The sequence below is a fragment of the Scyliorhinus canicula genome, chromosome 6, assembly GCF_902713615.1.
Source record: "Scyliorhinus canicula chromosome 6, sScyCan1.1, whole genome shotgun sequence".
In the NCBI taxonomy this organism is placed as follows: domain Eukaryota; kingdom Metazoa; phylum Chordata; class Chondrichthyes; order Carcharhiniformes; family Scyliorhinidae; genus Scyliorhinus; species Scyliorhinus canicula.
In genome coordinates this window covers 57,883,243-57,901,094 of record NC_052151.1, presented here as the reverse complement: position 1 = coordinate 57,901,094, position 17,852 = coordinate 57,883,243, and the positions used below count along the sequence as shown (strand labels likewise).

Below are 17,852 nucleotides of genomic sequence, written 5' to 3'. Positions count from 1 at the left end.
AAGTAGAGTAAATGCTGACCATTTTGTTCACCAGACAGAAGACAGGTGGGAGCTCATCCACAGGTTGAAGAGACCAAGATTGTGATTTTGTAAAAGAGGCTGGAAGATTCACCGAGCTTTCGCTAATAGAGAGGCATCTGTAGTGCAACCGTCACAATGAAAGTCTGTTCTGGGATTAGAAGGATTCTGGCTGGGAAAGTAAAACAAGCAATTGCGAGTACAGAATAACGTTTGACTAGTTCTGGGTGAATGAAGTATGCACTTAAGGGATAGCATAATGTACAACCGTGACGGGATTTTAGGTGTTTTTATTTCTGTAGTCTAAATAAAAGTTGCCAGCAAAATTCGAGTTCAGTGAATGTCGCTTTTAATTTTTTACTGTAAAATCCTAAAAACGTAAAATCTTGCTATGTGATCTTTTCAGTCACTGGAAATTCAAATATCTTTTTAACAGTTACTGATTTCTACATGGATTGTAACACTGTGCCTGTTAAGACTGAAGCCAAATGAATTGCAGACCTAAGGGATTATGGGTGGGGTGGCTGGAAATACTGTACACTTAGCAACTTGTCAATATAAGCAAATGGGAAGTGAACAGAAGCATGAATCACCTATTGAGCAGAACTCTCTGCAGCAGACGTGAGACTAGTTATCAGTCAGAGGTTATTAGATGTTACAAATGGAGCTGAACACCGAGCAACAGCAAACACCCCTCTGACCCAATCATGGGTGTAAAGTTATTGAAGCAGCTGAAGATGTTGATATTATAGGCACTGGTGCAGAGAATACCATGCCATATAGAATCATAGAATATACAGTTCAGAAGGAGACCATTCGGCCCATCGAGTCTGCACCGGCTCTTGGAAAGAGCACCCTACTTAAGCTCACGCCTCCACCCTATCACTGGAACCCAGTAATGTCACCTCACCTTTTTTTCTGGACACTAAGGGCACTTTATCATGGCCAATCCACCTAACCTGCACATCTGTGTGAGGAAACCGGAGCACCCTGAGGAAACCCATGCAGACACGGGGAGAACGTGCAGACTCTGCACAGACAGTGACCCAAGCCGGGTATCGAACCTGGGACCCTGGAGCTGTGAAGCAACTGTGCTAATCAGCGTGTTACCGTACTGCCCAATATTGATTGACACAGATAATTGCATGCTTTAAGGGGAAATTGAATGCATATTTGAAATGAGTACAGGTATCAAAGAGCAGAGCAGTCAAATTAGTTTTTGAAATGTGATAGCAACGGACTAGCAGAGCCTAGCTAGGCCACTTGGTTTGCTTAGGTATTGTAAATATCTATGGTTCTAGTCATTAATCGCGCAGAAAATGTAATGAGAACTTAATTTTCAACAACCTTTTAGAAAAATAAATCCTGACCCCCCGTCTCTTTTATCAAGGGAGTGGGTATCTGGGTGGGGACTCTCTGCCTATTCGTTTTTTTCTGGCAAGTATATGAGGAAAATGGGTTTCTTTCAGCTTCTACAATACCTCTGTCCACCTCAAGGTCCTTGTTTAAGATACTTTATCTTTCCTTCTCCCTCACCATATTGTGTATAATAGTCTGACTAGGAGTAAAAAAAGTTAGAATTTTGTATCTTCAAGATCATGGATCTTGGGTGCAGTATTTAAGTGTCTATCCAGAAGAATCCAGTGCCAATTTAAAGCTTTTAGAGTTATAGTTATGCTCATTGTCTTTGTTCAGAAATTGATTGTTTCTTTAGAAAAAACCTCCATTTAGTTTACTTATGAACAATTATTTAATTTAATTTCTCTCTTCCCCATCAGGTGTTTTGTTGGCGATCTTCAAGTTGCTTCATGAAACAGTGTCGTTGGGCTTATGGGCGACAAGTCTTCATGTCAGACATTGCTTTGAGCAAGAATGAAATGATTTTTGTAACACAAGATGGAGATGGATTTACAGGACAGTGGACTGGAGCAGAAAAGACATATTTGGAAAAGAAAGGTAAATATTTTTAACTTGTTGCTGCTCTTGTAACTAATTTGATTGAATGGGCCAGTATGTTGAGGCAACAACAAGGGAACAGACCATCTTGGACTGGATGTTGTGCAATGAGAAAGGATTAGTTGGCAATCTAGTTGTGAGAGAACCCTTGGGGAAGAGTAACGATAATATGGTAGAACTCTTTGTCAAGGTGAGGTAGTTGATTCTGAGACCAGGGTCTTGAACCTCAATAAAGGTAACTGATGGTATGAGTCATGAGCTAGCAATGACTGACTGGGAACATTACTGAAAGAAAGAACAGCGTACAGGCAATGGCAGGCTTTCGAGGAACGAATAGGTGAACTCCAAAAGTTGTTTATTCCTATTTGGCGCAAGATTAGAAAGGGAACTGTGGCCAGGCCATAGCTTGCAAGGGAAATTAGAGATAATATTAGACTCAAAGAAGAGGCATACAACTTAGCAAGAAAAAGCAATAGGCCTGAGGATTGGGAACGGTTTAAAATTCAGCGGCAGACTTGGGATTGATTAAGAAGGAAAAAATACAATTTGAAAATAAACTAGCAGGGGACATAAAAACAAAGTCTCTGTAGGTATGTAAAGAGAAAAAGATTGCTAACAACTAATGTAGGCCCTTTACAGTCAGAAATGGGGGAATTCATAACAGGGGACAAAGAAATGGCTGAGCAACTAAATTTGTACTTTGCTTCTATCTTCACAAGGGAACACATAATGTACTGGACATTCTGAGAAGCACAAATTTTAGTGAGGAGCTGAAATAAATATTAGTAAAGAAATGGTTTTGGGGAAATGAATGCGTTGAAGGCAGACAAATCTCCAGGCCTGGTGATGTAAATCACAGAGTACTTGAGAAAGTGGCCTGTTGCACCTTTAAAATGTTTGATGCATTCGACCAGTTTACTTATAGGTGCCCTTATTTGCGAGATGAACAAAGGACAAAACAGGTTCACATTCCAACGCAATTTTATTCACAATTCTATTACTCAGGAAAATATTACTCAGTTCACATTAAACTAGCAGGGGACATAAAAACTAAGTTTCTGTAGGTATGTGAAGAGAAAAAGATTGGGGTTTTGCCCACACTTAGGCTGGCAGGCTTCGATCACTGGATGTTGATGTCTTCTCTGGGTTCGAAACCCAGGACCCTTCTTGTGATGGTTGTGCCTGGCCAACTCCCAGCTGTTTGATGCTGCTTATATTCGGAAGCTTGGATTGAGTCATATGTATACGCCCACAACCGACCATTGTCCTAGCCAGACCCCATTGGTTAATGGGAAATACAGGATACTCCAGTTTATCGATGGTGGTTCAATCAAGACCCATTGTCCTCTGAAACTGCCCTTGTCTGACCAACCATCAGCTCATTAAGGAGTCTGATGGCTTCTTTTGTCTGTCCTTCGTCCTGCTGCAAAGTTGATCATCTGCGTCTGGAGGTTTGTTACATATTCATAGACTTGGAGTAGGTAATCAAAGTCCATATTGCAATAACAGGTTTATGCTTTGACTTAAATGCTTTTTGCAGATGACCAGTATCGATTCCAGCCGGGGTTTCATGAGGCAGTTTCTGTTCTTGGCCTATGTGTATCTTCTCAGCCTGTTTTCAGTACCACAGGCTCTGGAAATGGACCCATTGGTAGTCATTTTCCAAATTCTTGGGACTCTGGAATGGTTCCTACAGATTGGAGAGCAGCGAATGTAATCCCGCTATTCAAAATGGGAGGTAGAGAGAAAACAGGGGACTGTAGACCAGTGAGCCTAATGTCGGTCGAAGGGAAGTTGCTGGAATCCATTGTCAAGGATTTCGTAGCACAGCATTTGGAAAGCAGTGGTGTAATCAGCCAAAGTCAGCATGGATTTCTAAAAGAAAATCATGCTTGACAAAGATACTAGAATTCTTTGAAGATGTAACTAGTAAAGTTAACCAGGGAGAACTGGTGGATGTGGTTTATTTAGAGTTTCAGAAAGCTTTCGACAGTGTCTCAACGTAGCAGATTAATATGTAAAGTTAAAGCGTATGGGATTATGGGTAGTGTCTTGAGATGGATAGAAATCTGGGGCGGCATTCTCCCCTACCTGGCGGGACGGGGGGGTCCCGGCGTAGGGGAGTGGCGCCAACCACTCCGGCGTCGGGCCTCCCCAAAGGTGCAAATTCACCGCACCTTTGGGGGCTAGGCCCGCTCCGGAGCGGTTGGCACCAGGCTGACTGGCGCCAAAACCGGCACCAGCGGCCTTTCAGGCCCGGCGCCGGGGCTGGCCGAAAGGCCTTAGCCGGTTCGCGCATGCGCGCTGGGGGATTCTCTTCCGCTTCCGCCATGGCGGAGGCCGTGGCGGCGGCGGAGGAGAAAGAGTGCCCCCAGGGCACTGGCCCACCCCCCGATTGGGGGCCCCGATCGCGGGCCTGGCCACTGTGGGGGCACCCCCTGGGGCCGGATCGCCTCGCGCCCCCCCCCCCCCAGGACCCCGGGGGCCCGGTCGCGCAGCCGATCCCGCCGCCACCAGAGGTGGTTCAAACCTCGGCGGCGGGAGAGGCCTCCCAGCGGTGGGACTTCGGCCCATTGCGGGCCGGAGAATCGCCGCAGGGGCCTCGCCGATCGGCGCAGACGTCACGCCGATCGGTGGGGCGTGATTTCCGCTCCCGCCAATTCCCGGGTGGCGGAGAATCTCTGCCACGGCGGGGGTGGAATTTTCGGCGGCCCCAGGCGATTCTCCGACCCTGCTGGGGGGTCTGAGAATTTCGCCCCTGGTTAGCAGACAGGAAGCAAAAAGTTGGAATCTGTTTTTTATTCCAGACGGGCAGCACGGTAGCACATTGGTTAGCACAGTTGCTTCACAGCTCCCGGGCCCCAAGTTCAATTCTCGGCTTGGGTCACTGTCTGTGCGGAGTCTGCACGTTCTCCCCATGTCTGCATAGGTTTCCTCAGGGTGCTCCAGTTTCCTCCCACAGTCCAAAGTTGTGCAGATTAGGTGGATTGGCCATGCTAAATTGCCCTTAGTGTCCAAAAAGGTTAAATGGGGTTACGGTGATTGGATGGAGGCGTGGGCTTGAGTAGGGTGCTCTTTCCAAGGGCTGATGCAGACTCGAATGGCCAAATAGCCTCCTTCTGCACTGTAAATTCTTTGATTCTATGAAATTGGTCTTTTTCTGATTGGCAGGTAGTAACTAGTGGGATACCGCAGGAATCTGTGCTAAGACCCCAACTGTTCACATTATATATTAATGGTTCGGATGAGGGAACAAAATGTATTATCTCCAAATTTGCAGATGATACAAAGTTGGGTGGGAGGGTGAGCTCTGAGGAGGATGCAGAGATGCTTCAGCAGGATTTAGAAAGGCTGAGTGAGTGGGCACATGCGTGACAGATGCAGTATAATTGGCTGAATGTGAGGTTATCCTCTTCGGTAGCAAAAATAGGAAGGCAGATTATTATATGATTGAGTAAATTGGAGAGGTGGATACTCAGCGAGACCTTGGTGTCCTTGTGCATCAGTCACTGAAAGTAAGTGCACAAGGGCAGCACGGTAGCACAAGTGGGTAGCACTGTGGCTTCACAGCGCCAGAGTCCTAGGTTCATTCCATGCTGGGTCACTGTCTGTGTGGAGTCTGCACATTCTCCCTGTGTCTGCGTGGGTTTCCTCCCACAGTCCAAAGACGTGCAGGTTAGGTGGATTGGCCATGATAAATTGACCAAAAAAAGTGAGGTGACGTTACTGGTTACAGGGATAGGGTGGAATTGAGGGCTTAAGTGGGTCGGTGCAGACTTGATGGGCCGAATGGCCTCCTTCTGCACTGTATGTTCTATGTTCTAAGTTACAACAGGCAATAAAGAAGGCAAATAGTGACCTTCATAGCAAGAGGATTTGAGAATAGGAATAGGGAATTGTATAGGGCATTGGTGAGGCCATATCTGGAGTATTGTGTGTCGTTTTGGTGTCCTTATCTGAGGAACTTTGTTTTTTCTATGGAGAGAGTGCAGCAAAGGTTTACCAAACTGATTTCTGGGATAGCAGGACTATCATATGAGGAGAGAGTACATTGATTAGGATTATATTCATTGGAGTTTAGTAGAGTGAGGGGATCTTATCAAAACCTATAAAATTCAAACCGGATTAGACAAGAGTAGATTCAGAAATAATGTTCCGATGGTGGGTAAGTTCACAACTAGGGGTCGTAGTTTGGGAATAAGGGGTAAACCTTGGACTGAGGTGAGAAGACATTTCTTCACCTAAAGAGTGGTGGATCTGTGGAATTTGCTACCACAGAAAGTAATTGAGGCCAAAACATTTAATGTCAAGAAGGAATTTGATATCGCTCTTGGGGCTAAAGGATCAAGGGATATGCGGGGGGATAGTGGGATCAATGTATTGAATTTGATTAGCCTTTATCATAATGAATGGCAGAGAAGGCTCGAAGGGCTGAATGGCCTCCTCCTGCTTCTATTTTCTCTGCTTCTATGAAACGAAACAGTTAAAGTTAGTCAAGGAGCCTGTCTATCTAGCTTGGTGTTTGATTGTTGATACATTTATTTGATTAAGACGTTTGGAGTTTTTTAAACATAAAAATATGATGTTCTCTCTGTAACTGGTTATCACTAAGCATACGTAATCTCAATTCTGCCTGAAAATTTAAAAATCAGGTTGTTGAAGTCATGGCACACAGGGAAATCTTTTTGACCTTCCATTTCAGAAAACCAAATGATATTTGAAGGTGAAGATTTAAAAAAAATATATATATTTTTTGTGAAAAGGCTATATCAGCTGATCAAAAGACCTGGATGCAAGAACTTCACAGGTGTAAATATTGATCAGAGATCCAAGCACAAGCTGCTCATGAATTTCCATGCATTTATTTTAATTAACTGATTTATCATGTCCACTTTGTGCGTTATTTTTTTTTCATGGGATGTGGGGGCCGTTGGCTACTCGTCCCTCATTGCTCTTGGGGAGGTGATGATGAGCTGCAATCTTGGACCGCAGTTTTCCATGTGTTGTACGAACACCCACAGGTGCTAGGAAGGACATTCCAAGATTTTGACCCAGTAACAGTTAAGGAATGATGATATAGTTCCAAGTCAGGAACTTGTAGGTGGGAGTGTTTCCCTTGTCTGCATCTGCTATCCTTGCCCTTCCAGGTGGTAGCGGTCACAGATTTGGAAAGTGCTGTCGAAAGAGCCTTGTTGAGTTGTTGCAGTGCATCTTGTAGAGGATACACATTTCTGTCACCGCATCAGTGGTAAAGGAGTGTATGTTGAAGGTGGGGGGTGGGGTGCCATTTGAGTAGCTGCTTTGCTGTGAATTTTGTCAAGCTTCTTTAGTATAATTGGAGCTGACTCATTCAGGCAAGTGGAGAGTATCCCATCAAACTCCTGACTTTTGCCTTGTGGGGGGATGGACAGGCTTTGGGGAGTCAGGGTGAAAGTTACTGGCCACATGATTCCTAGACTCTGACCTGCTCCTGTAGCCATAGTATTTATGTGGCTAATCTAGTTCAACTTGTCAATGGCAACCCCAAGATGTTGACAGTGGTGGGGGTTAAGGGGAGATGCTTAGATACTCTCATTGGCAGTTGTGTGGCATAGATGTTATTTTCAAAAAAATATTTTTATTGGCATCTTCCAGTGTGACAGTTTAACGTTTAGTGCAGCTGATATTTACACAGTATGACATTTCTTATTTACACATTTTACATACATTCCCTCCATTCTCCAACCTATCCCCATAACCCAGTAACCTCACCCAACCCCTTTGGACACTAAGGGAAATTTAGTATGGCCAATCCACCTAACCTGCATATCATTGAAATGTGGTAGGAAACAGGAGCACCCGGAGGAAACCCACGCAGACACGGGAGAACGTGCAGATTCCACACTGACAGTGACCCAAGCCAGGAATTGAGCCTGGGACCCTGGAGGTGTGAAGCAACAGTGCTAACCACTATGCTACTGTGCCGTCCATTATGTGTGCTCTTGTCTGCTCTCCTGAGTCCCGTCCCCCTTTTCTTTCGAGTCACTATTGGCTTCAAACAGGTCTTGGAACAGGCCGATGAATAGCCCCCACACTTTGTGGAAGCCCCGTCCGACCCTCGGATGGTGTACTTGATCTTCTCCAGGTGGAGAAATTCCGACAGGTCTGCCAGCCAGTCTGCAGTTGTGGGAGCACTGTCGTGGCGATTGCTCGGAGGATCATTCCTTTGCAGGGTGCTCCTCCAGCCTCATCCATTCCATGTTAGGTTCTTGTACCAATCCCCTCACCCTCTTGGCTGCCCAGTGGTAGTACTGCAGGTTCGGTAGGGCCAGGCCTCCCATATTTTTCCTCCTTTGAAGTGTCTACTTAGGAATCCTGGAATGGTAGACCTCCCAGTTGAGTCCCTCTCCCGCTCAGGATCACTGGGAATGCCACGCTCTTGCCCCGGTTGAGTTTGTAGCCAAGAAGGCTCCAAACTCTTCCAGGAACTTCATGATTACTTTCAGGCCGCTCTGTCGGTCCGAGATGTAGAGAAGCAGGTCATCCGCATAGTGTGTGAATCTGTGCTCTCTGCCTCCTCTGTGGATGCCCTTCCAGCCTTTTGCATCTTGCAGGGTGATTGTCAGGGGTTCAGTTGCCAGGGCGAACAGGAGCAGGGACAAAGGGTATCCCTACCTTGTGCCTCTGTGCAGCTGGAACTATTCAGAGCAGGTGGTATTGGTTCCAACGCTCAGCTTGGCATTGTACAGGCGTTTCACCCATGAGGAACCCCATCCCTCGCCCAAACTGCTCTACCACCTCAATGAGGTACTTCCATTCGATTCTTGTCGAAGGCCATTTCAGCATCCAGGGAGACAATCACGTCCAGTGGTCTCTCCCCAGATGGGGGTCAATATTACATTTAGCAGTCGCCTGATGTTTGCAATTAATTAATAATCTTAATTGGCATCAGTAGGCTTACATTAACACTGCAATGAAGTTACTATGAAAAGCCCCTAGTTGCCACATTCCGGCGCCCGTTCAGGTACACGGAGGGAGAATTCACGTTTTTCGTAACTTGTGGGAGGAAACCTGAGGAAGCCCAAGCAGACACAGGGAGAACGTGCAGACTCCACACAGACAGTGACCCAAGCCAGGAATCGAACCTGGGACCTAGCGCTGCGAAGCAACAGTGCTAACCACTGCTACCATGCCGTAGTACTTAAAACGAAGAAATTGGTAGAAATTTTTAAACAACTTAATAATGAAACAATGTTCTCTGGAACATGCTGTATCAATCATATACATGTTTTTTGCAAAATAAAATGATTTATTATGAAACACCACCGCTTTAAATGATGGGCTTTTGACGGTTTAACTTGCAAACTTTTATAATTTTCATCAATGATAGTTGGTGGTCTGGGTGGTTATAGTTTTAGGTTTGTTTTTCTTGTTTTTACATTAGTGGTGGGAAACTAATAGTATGAATTATTAAAAATAGGCTGGTTGATTTATTGTTGGTCTCTCACTTGGATTCCCTATTTGAAGTTTCCACTTTGGAAGTTGATATCGACCACAGAAGATTGTTTCAGTGCTTTGGGTAACTATTTTCTGTCCTTGGTGGAAAAGGATACCCGTTATAATATTGTAATGTAACTTGTAAGAATATTGTCATCCTCCTATTTAAAATTAAAAATGTCTAGCATGGTATTTAAACTCGTCACGCACCAAAAAATAGTTGTAGCTGTGACTTTGTAAAATTTGCATAATGCACATCTCAAATATGCAAACATATTGTTTTTCCAGTGGAATTTGTATACCTGCATTTTCACTAAGTAAATCTGACTGGTTTGAATCTAGACTCTGATTTGGCAGGGAAATACTTTATCGCTTGAACTGGTTTTCCTGTTTTTATTAGAGGAATTGCCCAACATTCTGCAAAATCCTTTGGGTCAGTTTGTTAACGCAGCTGGAATGAGCAACAGCTTGTATGAAAGGATTAAACTTGAAAAGCTTCCTTGTGTTCATCGTGCTGTTTCTGTTACCACGGATTTGAATGGACGCAACTTTGCTATTTTACAATCTGACCCAAAAACTAGGTAAGCATTTAGTTTATGCCAAATAACTGTAGATGATTTACATTTACAGGGAGCAAAAACCAAACGGAAGGAAATCCCCTCACCGTGTGTTTTTCTGCATAATGCCCATTAGATTGTGAAAATTCTAATTACTACGTCTTAACATAGCTGGTGATAATGAAGTGTGATAATTTGGTTTCAAAATTCAACTTTTTCTCAAAATTATGTGTTATGTACTGTCTTTAAAATAGCATACAAGACTGAACTATGACGGGGAAGAATTGGCAATTTAGGTTTTTGAGACTCTTATTCTGAAGGGGATAAATATATCATGTATAAATCAAAGACTAATACACTGCATAACTAATAAGGATGGGATTTGACCCATCCTTCCCGTTTTTACTCTTTGGTGAAGACGCTGGCTGGATTCTCCGATTTGATGACTTAAGTGCTGATGCTGGCATGGGGACAATGGCGTTTTACGCCAGAAAAACAGGCCAAAAGCTGCACCGATCCTCCGTTTGGTGGTGGTTGGGGGGGGGGGGGGGGGGGGGGTGTTGGCTAGCAGCCCCGCAGTGTATAGCCCAAAGCAGGTGATGGAATTTAAACTCAATAAAATATCTGGAATTAAAAGACTGATGATGACCATAAAACCATTGTCGATTGTTGCAAAATCCCATCTGGTTCACTTTAGGGAAGGAAATCTGCCATCCTTACCTGGCCTGGCCTACATGTGACTCCAGACCCACAACTTGCTGTCCTCTGAAATGGCCTAGCTTGGCATATCCCTCACTCTACCATTACCACCAAGCTAGGGGATCAACCCTGGTTCAATGAAGAGTGCAGAGAGCATGCCAGGAGCAACATAGGCATATCAAAAAATGAGGTGTCAACCTGGTGAAGCTACAACACAAGACTACTTGTGTGCCAAACCGCATAAGTAGTGTAATATACAGAGCTAAGCGATTCCACAACAAACGCATGAGATATAAGCTCTGTAGCCCTGCCACACCCAGCTGTGAATGGTGGTGGACAATCAAACAACTCACTAGAGGAGGAGGCTCCGCAAGTCTCCCCTTCCTCAATGAGCCCAGCACATATGTGCAAAAGCCCAGGTTGAGGCTTTCGCAACAATCTTCAGCCAGAAGTGCCGAGTGGATGATCCATCTCCGTCTCCTCCGGAGGTCCCCAGCATCACAGATGTTAGTCTTCAGCCAATATGATTCACTCCTCATGATATCAAGAAACGGCTGAAGGCACTGGATACTGCAAAGGCTATGAGCCCTGATAATATTCCAGCAATAGACTTGTGTTCCGGAACTTGCCGCACCTGTTCCAGTACACCTACAACACTGGTATCTATCCGGCAATGTGGAAAATTTCCCAGGTATCCTGTACACAAGAAACAGGACAAAGCCAACTCAGCCAATTACCCCCCTCACCCCTATCGGTCTCTTCTCCATCATCAGCAAAGTGATGGAAGGAGTCATCAACAGTGCTATCAAGTGGCGCTTACTCAACAATAACCTACTCAAAGATGCTTAATTTGTGTTCCGTCAGGGTCACTCAGGTCCACTCAGCCTTGGTTCAAACATGGACAAAATGAGCTGAATGCAACGAATGAGGTGAGAGTGACTGCCCTTGATATCAAGACTGCATTCCATCAAGTATGGCATCAAGGAGCCCTAGCTAAACTGGAGTCAATGGGAATCGGGGGGGAAACTCTACTGTTTGAAGTCATGCCTGGCACAAGGAAGATGGTTGTGGTGTTTGGAGGTCAATTGTTTGAACTCCAGGACATCACTGCAGGAGTTCCTCAAGGTAGTGTCCTCGGCCCAACCATCTTCAGCTGCTTCATCAATGACTTCCCTTCCATCATAAGGTCAGATTTGGGGATTTTTGCGGATGACTGCACAATGTTCAGCACCATTCACGACTCCTCAGATAATGAAGCAGTCCATGTCCAAATGCAGCAAGACCTGGACAGTATCCAGGCTTGGGCTGACAAGTGGCAAGTTACATTCATGCCACACAAGTGCCAGGCAACGACCATTTCCTACAAGAGAATTTTTAACCACCGTCCTATACATTCAATGGCATTACCATCGTTGAATCCCCACAATCAACATCCTGGGGTTATCATTGATCAAAACTGAACTGAACTAGCCACATTAATACTGTGGCTACCGGGGTAGGTCAAAGGCTAGGAATCCTATGGCGAGTAACTAACATCCTGACGCCCCAAAACCTGTCTGAAAGACCATAAGACAGAGGAGCAGAATTAAGCTACTCTGCCCATTTGAGTTTGCTCTGCCAGTCAATCATGGCTGATATTTTTCTCATCCTCATTCTCCTGCCTTCTCTCCAGATAGAACGTCGAACATACAGTGCAGAAGAAGGTCATTCGGCCCATTGAGCCTGCACCAACCCACTTAAGCCCTCACTTCCACACTATCTCCGTAACCCAATAAGCCCATCTAACCTTTTTGGACACTAAGGGCAATTTATCATGGCCAATCCACCTAACCTGCACATCTTTGGACTGTGGGAGGAAACCGGAGCACCCGGAGGAAACCCACGCAGACACGGGGAGAACGTGCAGACTCCGCACAGACAGTGACCCAGCGGGGAATCGAACCTGGGACTCTGGTGCTGTGAAGCTACAGTGCTAATCACTTGTGCTACCGTGCTGCCCACAAATTCTTCAAGTCTTTCTGATATATTCTTGTGGCTTTAATATCTTTCCTGTAAAGGGCTGGAAAAAGCGGCACACTCTGCTCCAAATATGGCCTAACCTTTTGTAAAAATTCAACATCACTTACTTGTTTTTATATTAACTGTTTCGATATATATATAAAACCCCTTGTCCCATTGTATTTTATAGCTTAGTCTGAGTGTATTTATACCTTTTTAGAGATGTATGCACCAACACCCTTAACTCATTCTGCTTAAGCTTTCCTTTCCCCTTCAGTCTCATTATCCTATAAATGTATTCTCATTTCTCCATATTGAACTATATTTGCTCATTTTGTTAACTTGTCCACCCTCTTGTAGTCACATGCATTCTGCTACCATTTGTTGTACTGCCTATTTTGGTGTTCTTGTTGTACTTTTGTCCTTTCACAGAATGTTTAACTTTTTTTTATAGCCTAAATGAGATTCCAAATGTGTCTTCCTCAAGTTTTAATGAAGACTTCAGCGAACTACTCAGGGAGGCCACTGAAACTGACAGTATCCATGATGTCACATGTCAAGTTGGCAATCAGATTTTTCCCAGTCATAAGTATATCCTGGCCATGCGATCCGACTATTTTCGAAAGCTTTTCTTTCCTGATGGTAAAAACACTGAGATCCCCGATGCCCAATTTCAGGAAGGTGATGCAGTGGGGTGTGACCTGTACATTCTGGATAAGATTCAGACCGACATGTTTGCCTATATTTTGCAGTTTATATATACAAATACCTGTGATTTGCTAACTGATGGCTACAAACCAAAAATCTACTGCAAAGATAAAATAGAAACTTATCAAGATCCACTGATATCCAAATTGGAAGGATCTATGCAAAAGTTCAGCTTTTGTGAAGAAGTAAAAGAAAAATCTGCATCTGAGGTTTATGAAAACCAGCCATGTAAAAATCTGAAGACCAAAAGTAAGAGCAGCAAAAAGACCAGAGGACTTAATGAAGAGGCTAATCCAATTAAATTGCTGCAGGCTACGGCAAAGAAATTTGGTCTTGCGAGTCTATCTGCAAGGTAAGACTAGGGGGAGAAGCCCAATTCGGAGTGCAATTTGTATATTTTTTAATAGACGTTAGAAGTTTATTTTTTTTTGTAGAAGAATGCATTGCTCACCTCCATTATTTCTGAACAGGTTTCCTTTTTTCACAGGATTTTGATTTATTTTGATTTCTTTGCATTCCAGGCCTTCGAAAGGCACTCATCTGGGTAAATTTTCATTCTGGACCTCTGATTAGGCATTAATCAGAAGGTCCAATATTAGCATCACCCACCTAATTTTCAGGGGGTAGTTTAATTTGCATAGCATTGTTTATTGTGACTGACATTGAATGTCCTCCAAAAAATGCATTCTCTTCGGTGGATTAGGATGAGGAAAATTAGCTTCAATTGTTGGTTAATTCTGAATTAGTAAGTTCAAAGGTCAACTAATAACTAGAAATACAATTACTATGCTGTTCTACTACAAGTCACATTGTGTAATTTGATGCTTCATTGCAATTTAAATATTGTACTTTGCAGATTAGATGGGGTCAAATTGGAAAATTGGAAGATAAAAGTTGTGCATAAGAAAGGTGGAAGCAAATTGAAGTTCAATCAGAAGAAATGGTAGGTACTGTATTTATCTCTTCAAAAATCTAAGGAAATAATATTAAAACCTGTTCATTGAATTTAAATGCCGTAAAATGCTCTTATGTTAGCGTTAAGGTATATATTCCTTTGCAAAGTTTATTATTTTTGCTTTGTTCCTAACCGTAGCATACTTGGTACATTGAATATCCAAGAATCTTTGACACCCTAACTCTAATTCCTCCATGGGTGGAAGAAAATTAGGCTATTAGTCAAAAAAAGGAATGTGAGAATGATTTGCAAGTACTTTACTTTTGAATTTTATTTGTTCATGAGATGCGTGTTTCACTGGTAAGTCCAGCATTTGTTACACCAGCGTTTTTCAAACTTTTTTTCCGGGGACCATTTTTACCAACCGGCCAACCTTCGATATCCACGTCGGCTGACTTTCGTGACTCACCATTTTCACTTACCTTTAATGCGACAGGTGAGCCTGCTTGGTCCTCACGATCTCACTTGCTTTGTCATTCAATGTTACATTTCTGTATGTGTTGTTCATCAGAGGTCCTGGAGCTCACACCACCACTGCTTTGTCCTGTTGTAGACTCTTCTGAGCAGTTCATACCACCACTGCTTTGTCCAGCTGTGGATTCGCCTGAGCCACGTTTTCCAGCAGGTTTAGTTTTGAAATCCTGGCCTGTTTGTGTCTCTGCCCCTCTCTTCCTTATTACAAAATGATCCATTTAAAATTTTACAGTCCTGTTGCTTGTTTGCTGCTGAGAAAATGGAGGAACGTGATGTCAGTGTTCGGGGTGCATGATGACCTGTACTGTGCCATCAATTCGGGCAAGAAGACTGCATTGAATAAAAACAATCTTCTCCTGGGTCAGCGCACTGACGTCAGAAGAAGCGGTGTTTCTCACTGGGCTCCGGGTATGAGCACTGATGAATGAGCACACAAGCGCAGTGCACCCACGTTCTGAAAGCGGGTCACAGCCGGCATTTTAAAAAAACCGGCTGCTGCGGCGGTTGCGCATCAATTCCCGCAATTGGTTGCTGCGATTGATGGCTCTTCGACCCTCCTGACTCCCGCCCATGGACTCTCTGCCGGGTTGCGACCCCGAATTTGAAAATGACTGTTACTCACCCCTAATTGCTCTTGAGAAGATGGTGCAATCTATGTGGTGTCAGTACACCCACAGTTTTGTTTCAGAGGTCATTCCAGGTTTTTGAGCCAACAGCAGGGTAGGAACGGAAATATAGTTCCTAGAATCCCAAGTATCCTAGATCATGCAAGTAAACAATTTTCAAGAATAGTGATAGCCAGAAAGATATTTATTGGAAATCTTGATGTATCAGAGATGAATTACTATTCTCAAATATTTCTTTTGTTTCTATGTAATTAATTTTAATGCCAAAATTGAAAAACAAATTCAAAGTAAAGTATTAAATGTCAGTTTATACTTTTAAGTATATTTTCTGTATTTTCCAATTTTTTTTCCAGTAACAGCATTGTAGGTATCTATTTTTATTAGATTTAGATGTCTTGTGATGAACCAAACATTAAGCTTCTATTGGTGATGGTGCTAATCTGCACAAGTGCACAAGCACATATTCTCTTCTGGTTTGTGCTGAGTTAGCTGATGTTCACAGCTGGGAGGTTCCTACGCACGAGATGGAAAAGCAGTCTGACTTTGCACATCTCATTGCCAGTCATTTACCTTTGCTGGCAAGTATGCGATTACTTCGGCTGAGATCAGCTCTGCGAGATGCAGATGATTTATATGACCATATAAACAGAAAGCACTTAACTGCCTAGGTTAGCATTTGAAGAATAGTTGCTTGAGGTACCACCAAAGGGCTGCCAAGGCAAATGGAACAAAACCCAAGCATATAGGATAGGAAGGAAACAAATCTCATAAAAAGCTTGTAAAGTGTTGCGTTTTATGTTTATAACCATCGTAACTATTCTGATTATACCTGCCTCTGTTGTAAAAAGTTGATAACCATTTAACTTCATTGTGATTTAAAAAAAATCTCCATGACTTTTTCCAGAAACCCAATTTTTAAAATCTCCATTATATAGATCTTGCCAGAAGCAAACTTTCATTCCTACCTTTGCTTTATTCCCCATTAGTTCCTATTTGTGTGACGTAACTTTGCGATCAGAAGATGGAAAAGAATTTGTCTGCCACAAATGTGTGCTGTGTGCTAGACTTGGTAAAGATGTTCATCTTTTTGACACATGTTTATTTATATGTTTGTTTATATTTCTTTTCAGAAATATTTATGAATTATATTTCTTTATTCCCCAGAATATTTTCACAGAATGCTGAGTAATGCCTGGATTGAGGTACTTATAAATTGTGCTTTATTGTGCAATTAAACCTAGTTGTACTAAACACTGTCGAAAGTGAGAAATATAGCTTTGAATTGTTAGAAATTCCAAGTAAAAATGCTCTGATCAACAAGTGTCTTTCAGTGCTTCAAGTTTAACCATTTTTCAGAACAAGTATTTTGCATAATAAAATGGATAAATGATTACACTAAAAAAGAGTGGAACATACCTTGTGCTAATGTTCTATTTATAATCTGAATTTGGAGGGAAGATTTCAATATGCAACGTGTGATTGGATCATGAAATAAAACTGTACTCCAACTAACTTTTTCTTGATACACTTTAGTTAATGTTGCTGAAGTTGAAAAACTGAACAGTTAAAGAAACGCCACTGTTTTAGGTTCACAGTTCACACAAATTTGCATTGTGTTGCTCCTTTTAGTAACACTTGTTCCTCCATCCCATCTAATTAATTAAAAATAAACTTCTAAACAAGTGTGGTAACTGCACATACGTGTTTTGTCGATGTACCAGTATAAACATCTGGACAAGTGTGTTAACTGCACATACATGTTCAGTCTCCTGCCCCAGTTTAGTAAATATTTTTTATAAGTAAATTTAGAGTATCCAGTTCATTTTTTCCATATAAGGGGCAATTTAGCGTGGCCAATCCACCTGCCCTGCACATCTTTTGGGTTGTGGGGCAAAACTCACGCAAACATAGAACATAGAACGATACAGCGCAGTACAGGCCCTTCGGCCCTCGATGTTGCACCGACATGGAAAAAAAAACTAAAGGCCATCTAACCTACACTATGCCCTTATCATCCATATGCTTATCCAATAAATTTTTAAATGCCCTCAATGTTGGCGAGTTCACTACTGTTGCAGGTAGGGCATTCCACGGCCTCACCACTCTTTGCGTAAAAAACCCACCTCTGACCTCTGTCCTATATCTATTACCCCTCAATTTAAGGCTATGTCCCTTCGTGCTAGCCACCTCCATCCGCGGGAGAAGGCTCTCGCTGTCCACCCTATCTAACCCTCTGATCATTTTGTATGCCTCTATTAAGTCACCTCTTAACCTTCTTCTCTCTAACGAAAACAACCTCAAGTCCATCAGCCTTTCCTCATAAGATTTTCCCTCCATACCAGGCAACATCCTGGTAAATCTCCTCTGCACCCTTTCCAAAGCTTC

At 43.1% G+C, this 17,852-nt stretch overlaps 1 protein-coding gene across 1 annotated transcript in view; it reads left to right on the top strand.

Moving 5' to 3' along the window:
- ibtk (inhibitor of Bruton agammaglobulinemia tyrosine kinase) overlaps positions 1-17,852 on the top strand; it is a gene marked incomplete at its 5' end in the record, with an annotated part of 101,482 nt that overhangs the window by 22,498 nt on the left and 61,132 nt on the right. Inside the window, 6 exon segments of the mRNA XM_038801016.1 lie at positions 1,797-1,974; positions 9,851-10,031; positions 13,159-13,764; positions 14,269-14,355; positions 16,454-16,536; positions 16,632-16,669. Of these exon segments, the coding sequence (XP_038656944.1) occupies positions 1,797-1,974; positions 9,851-10,031; positions 13,159-13,764; positions 14,269-14,355; positions 16,454-16,536; positions 16,632-16,669 (1,173 nt within the window).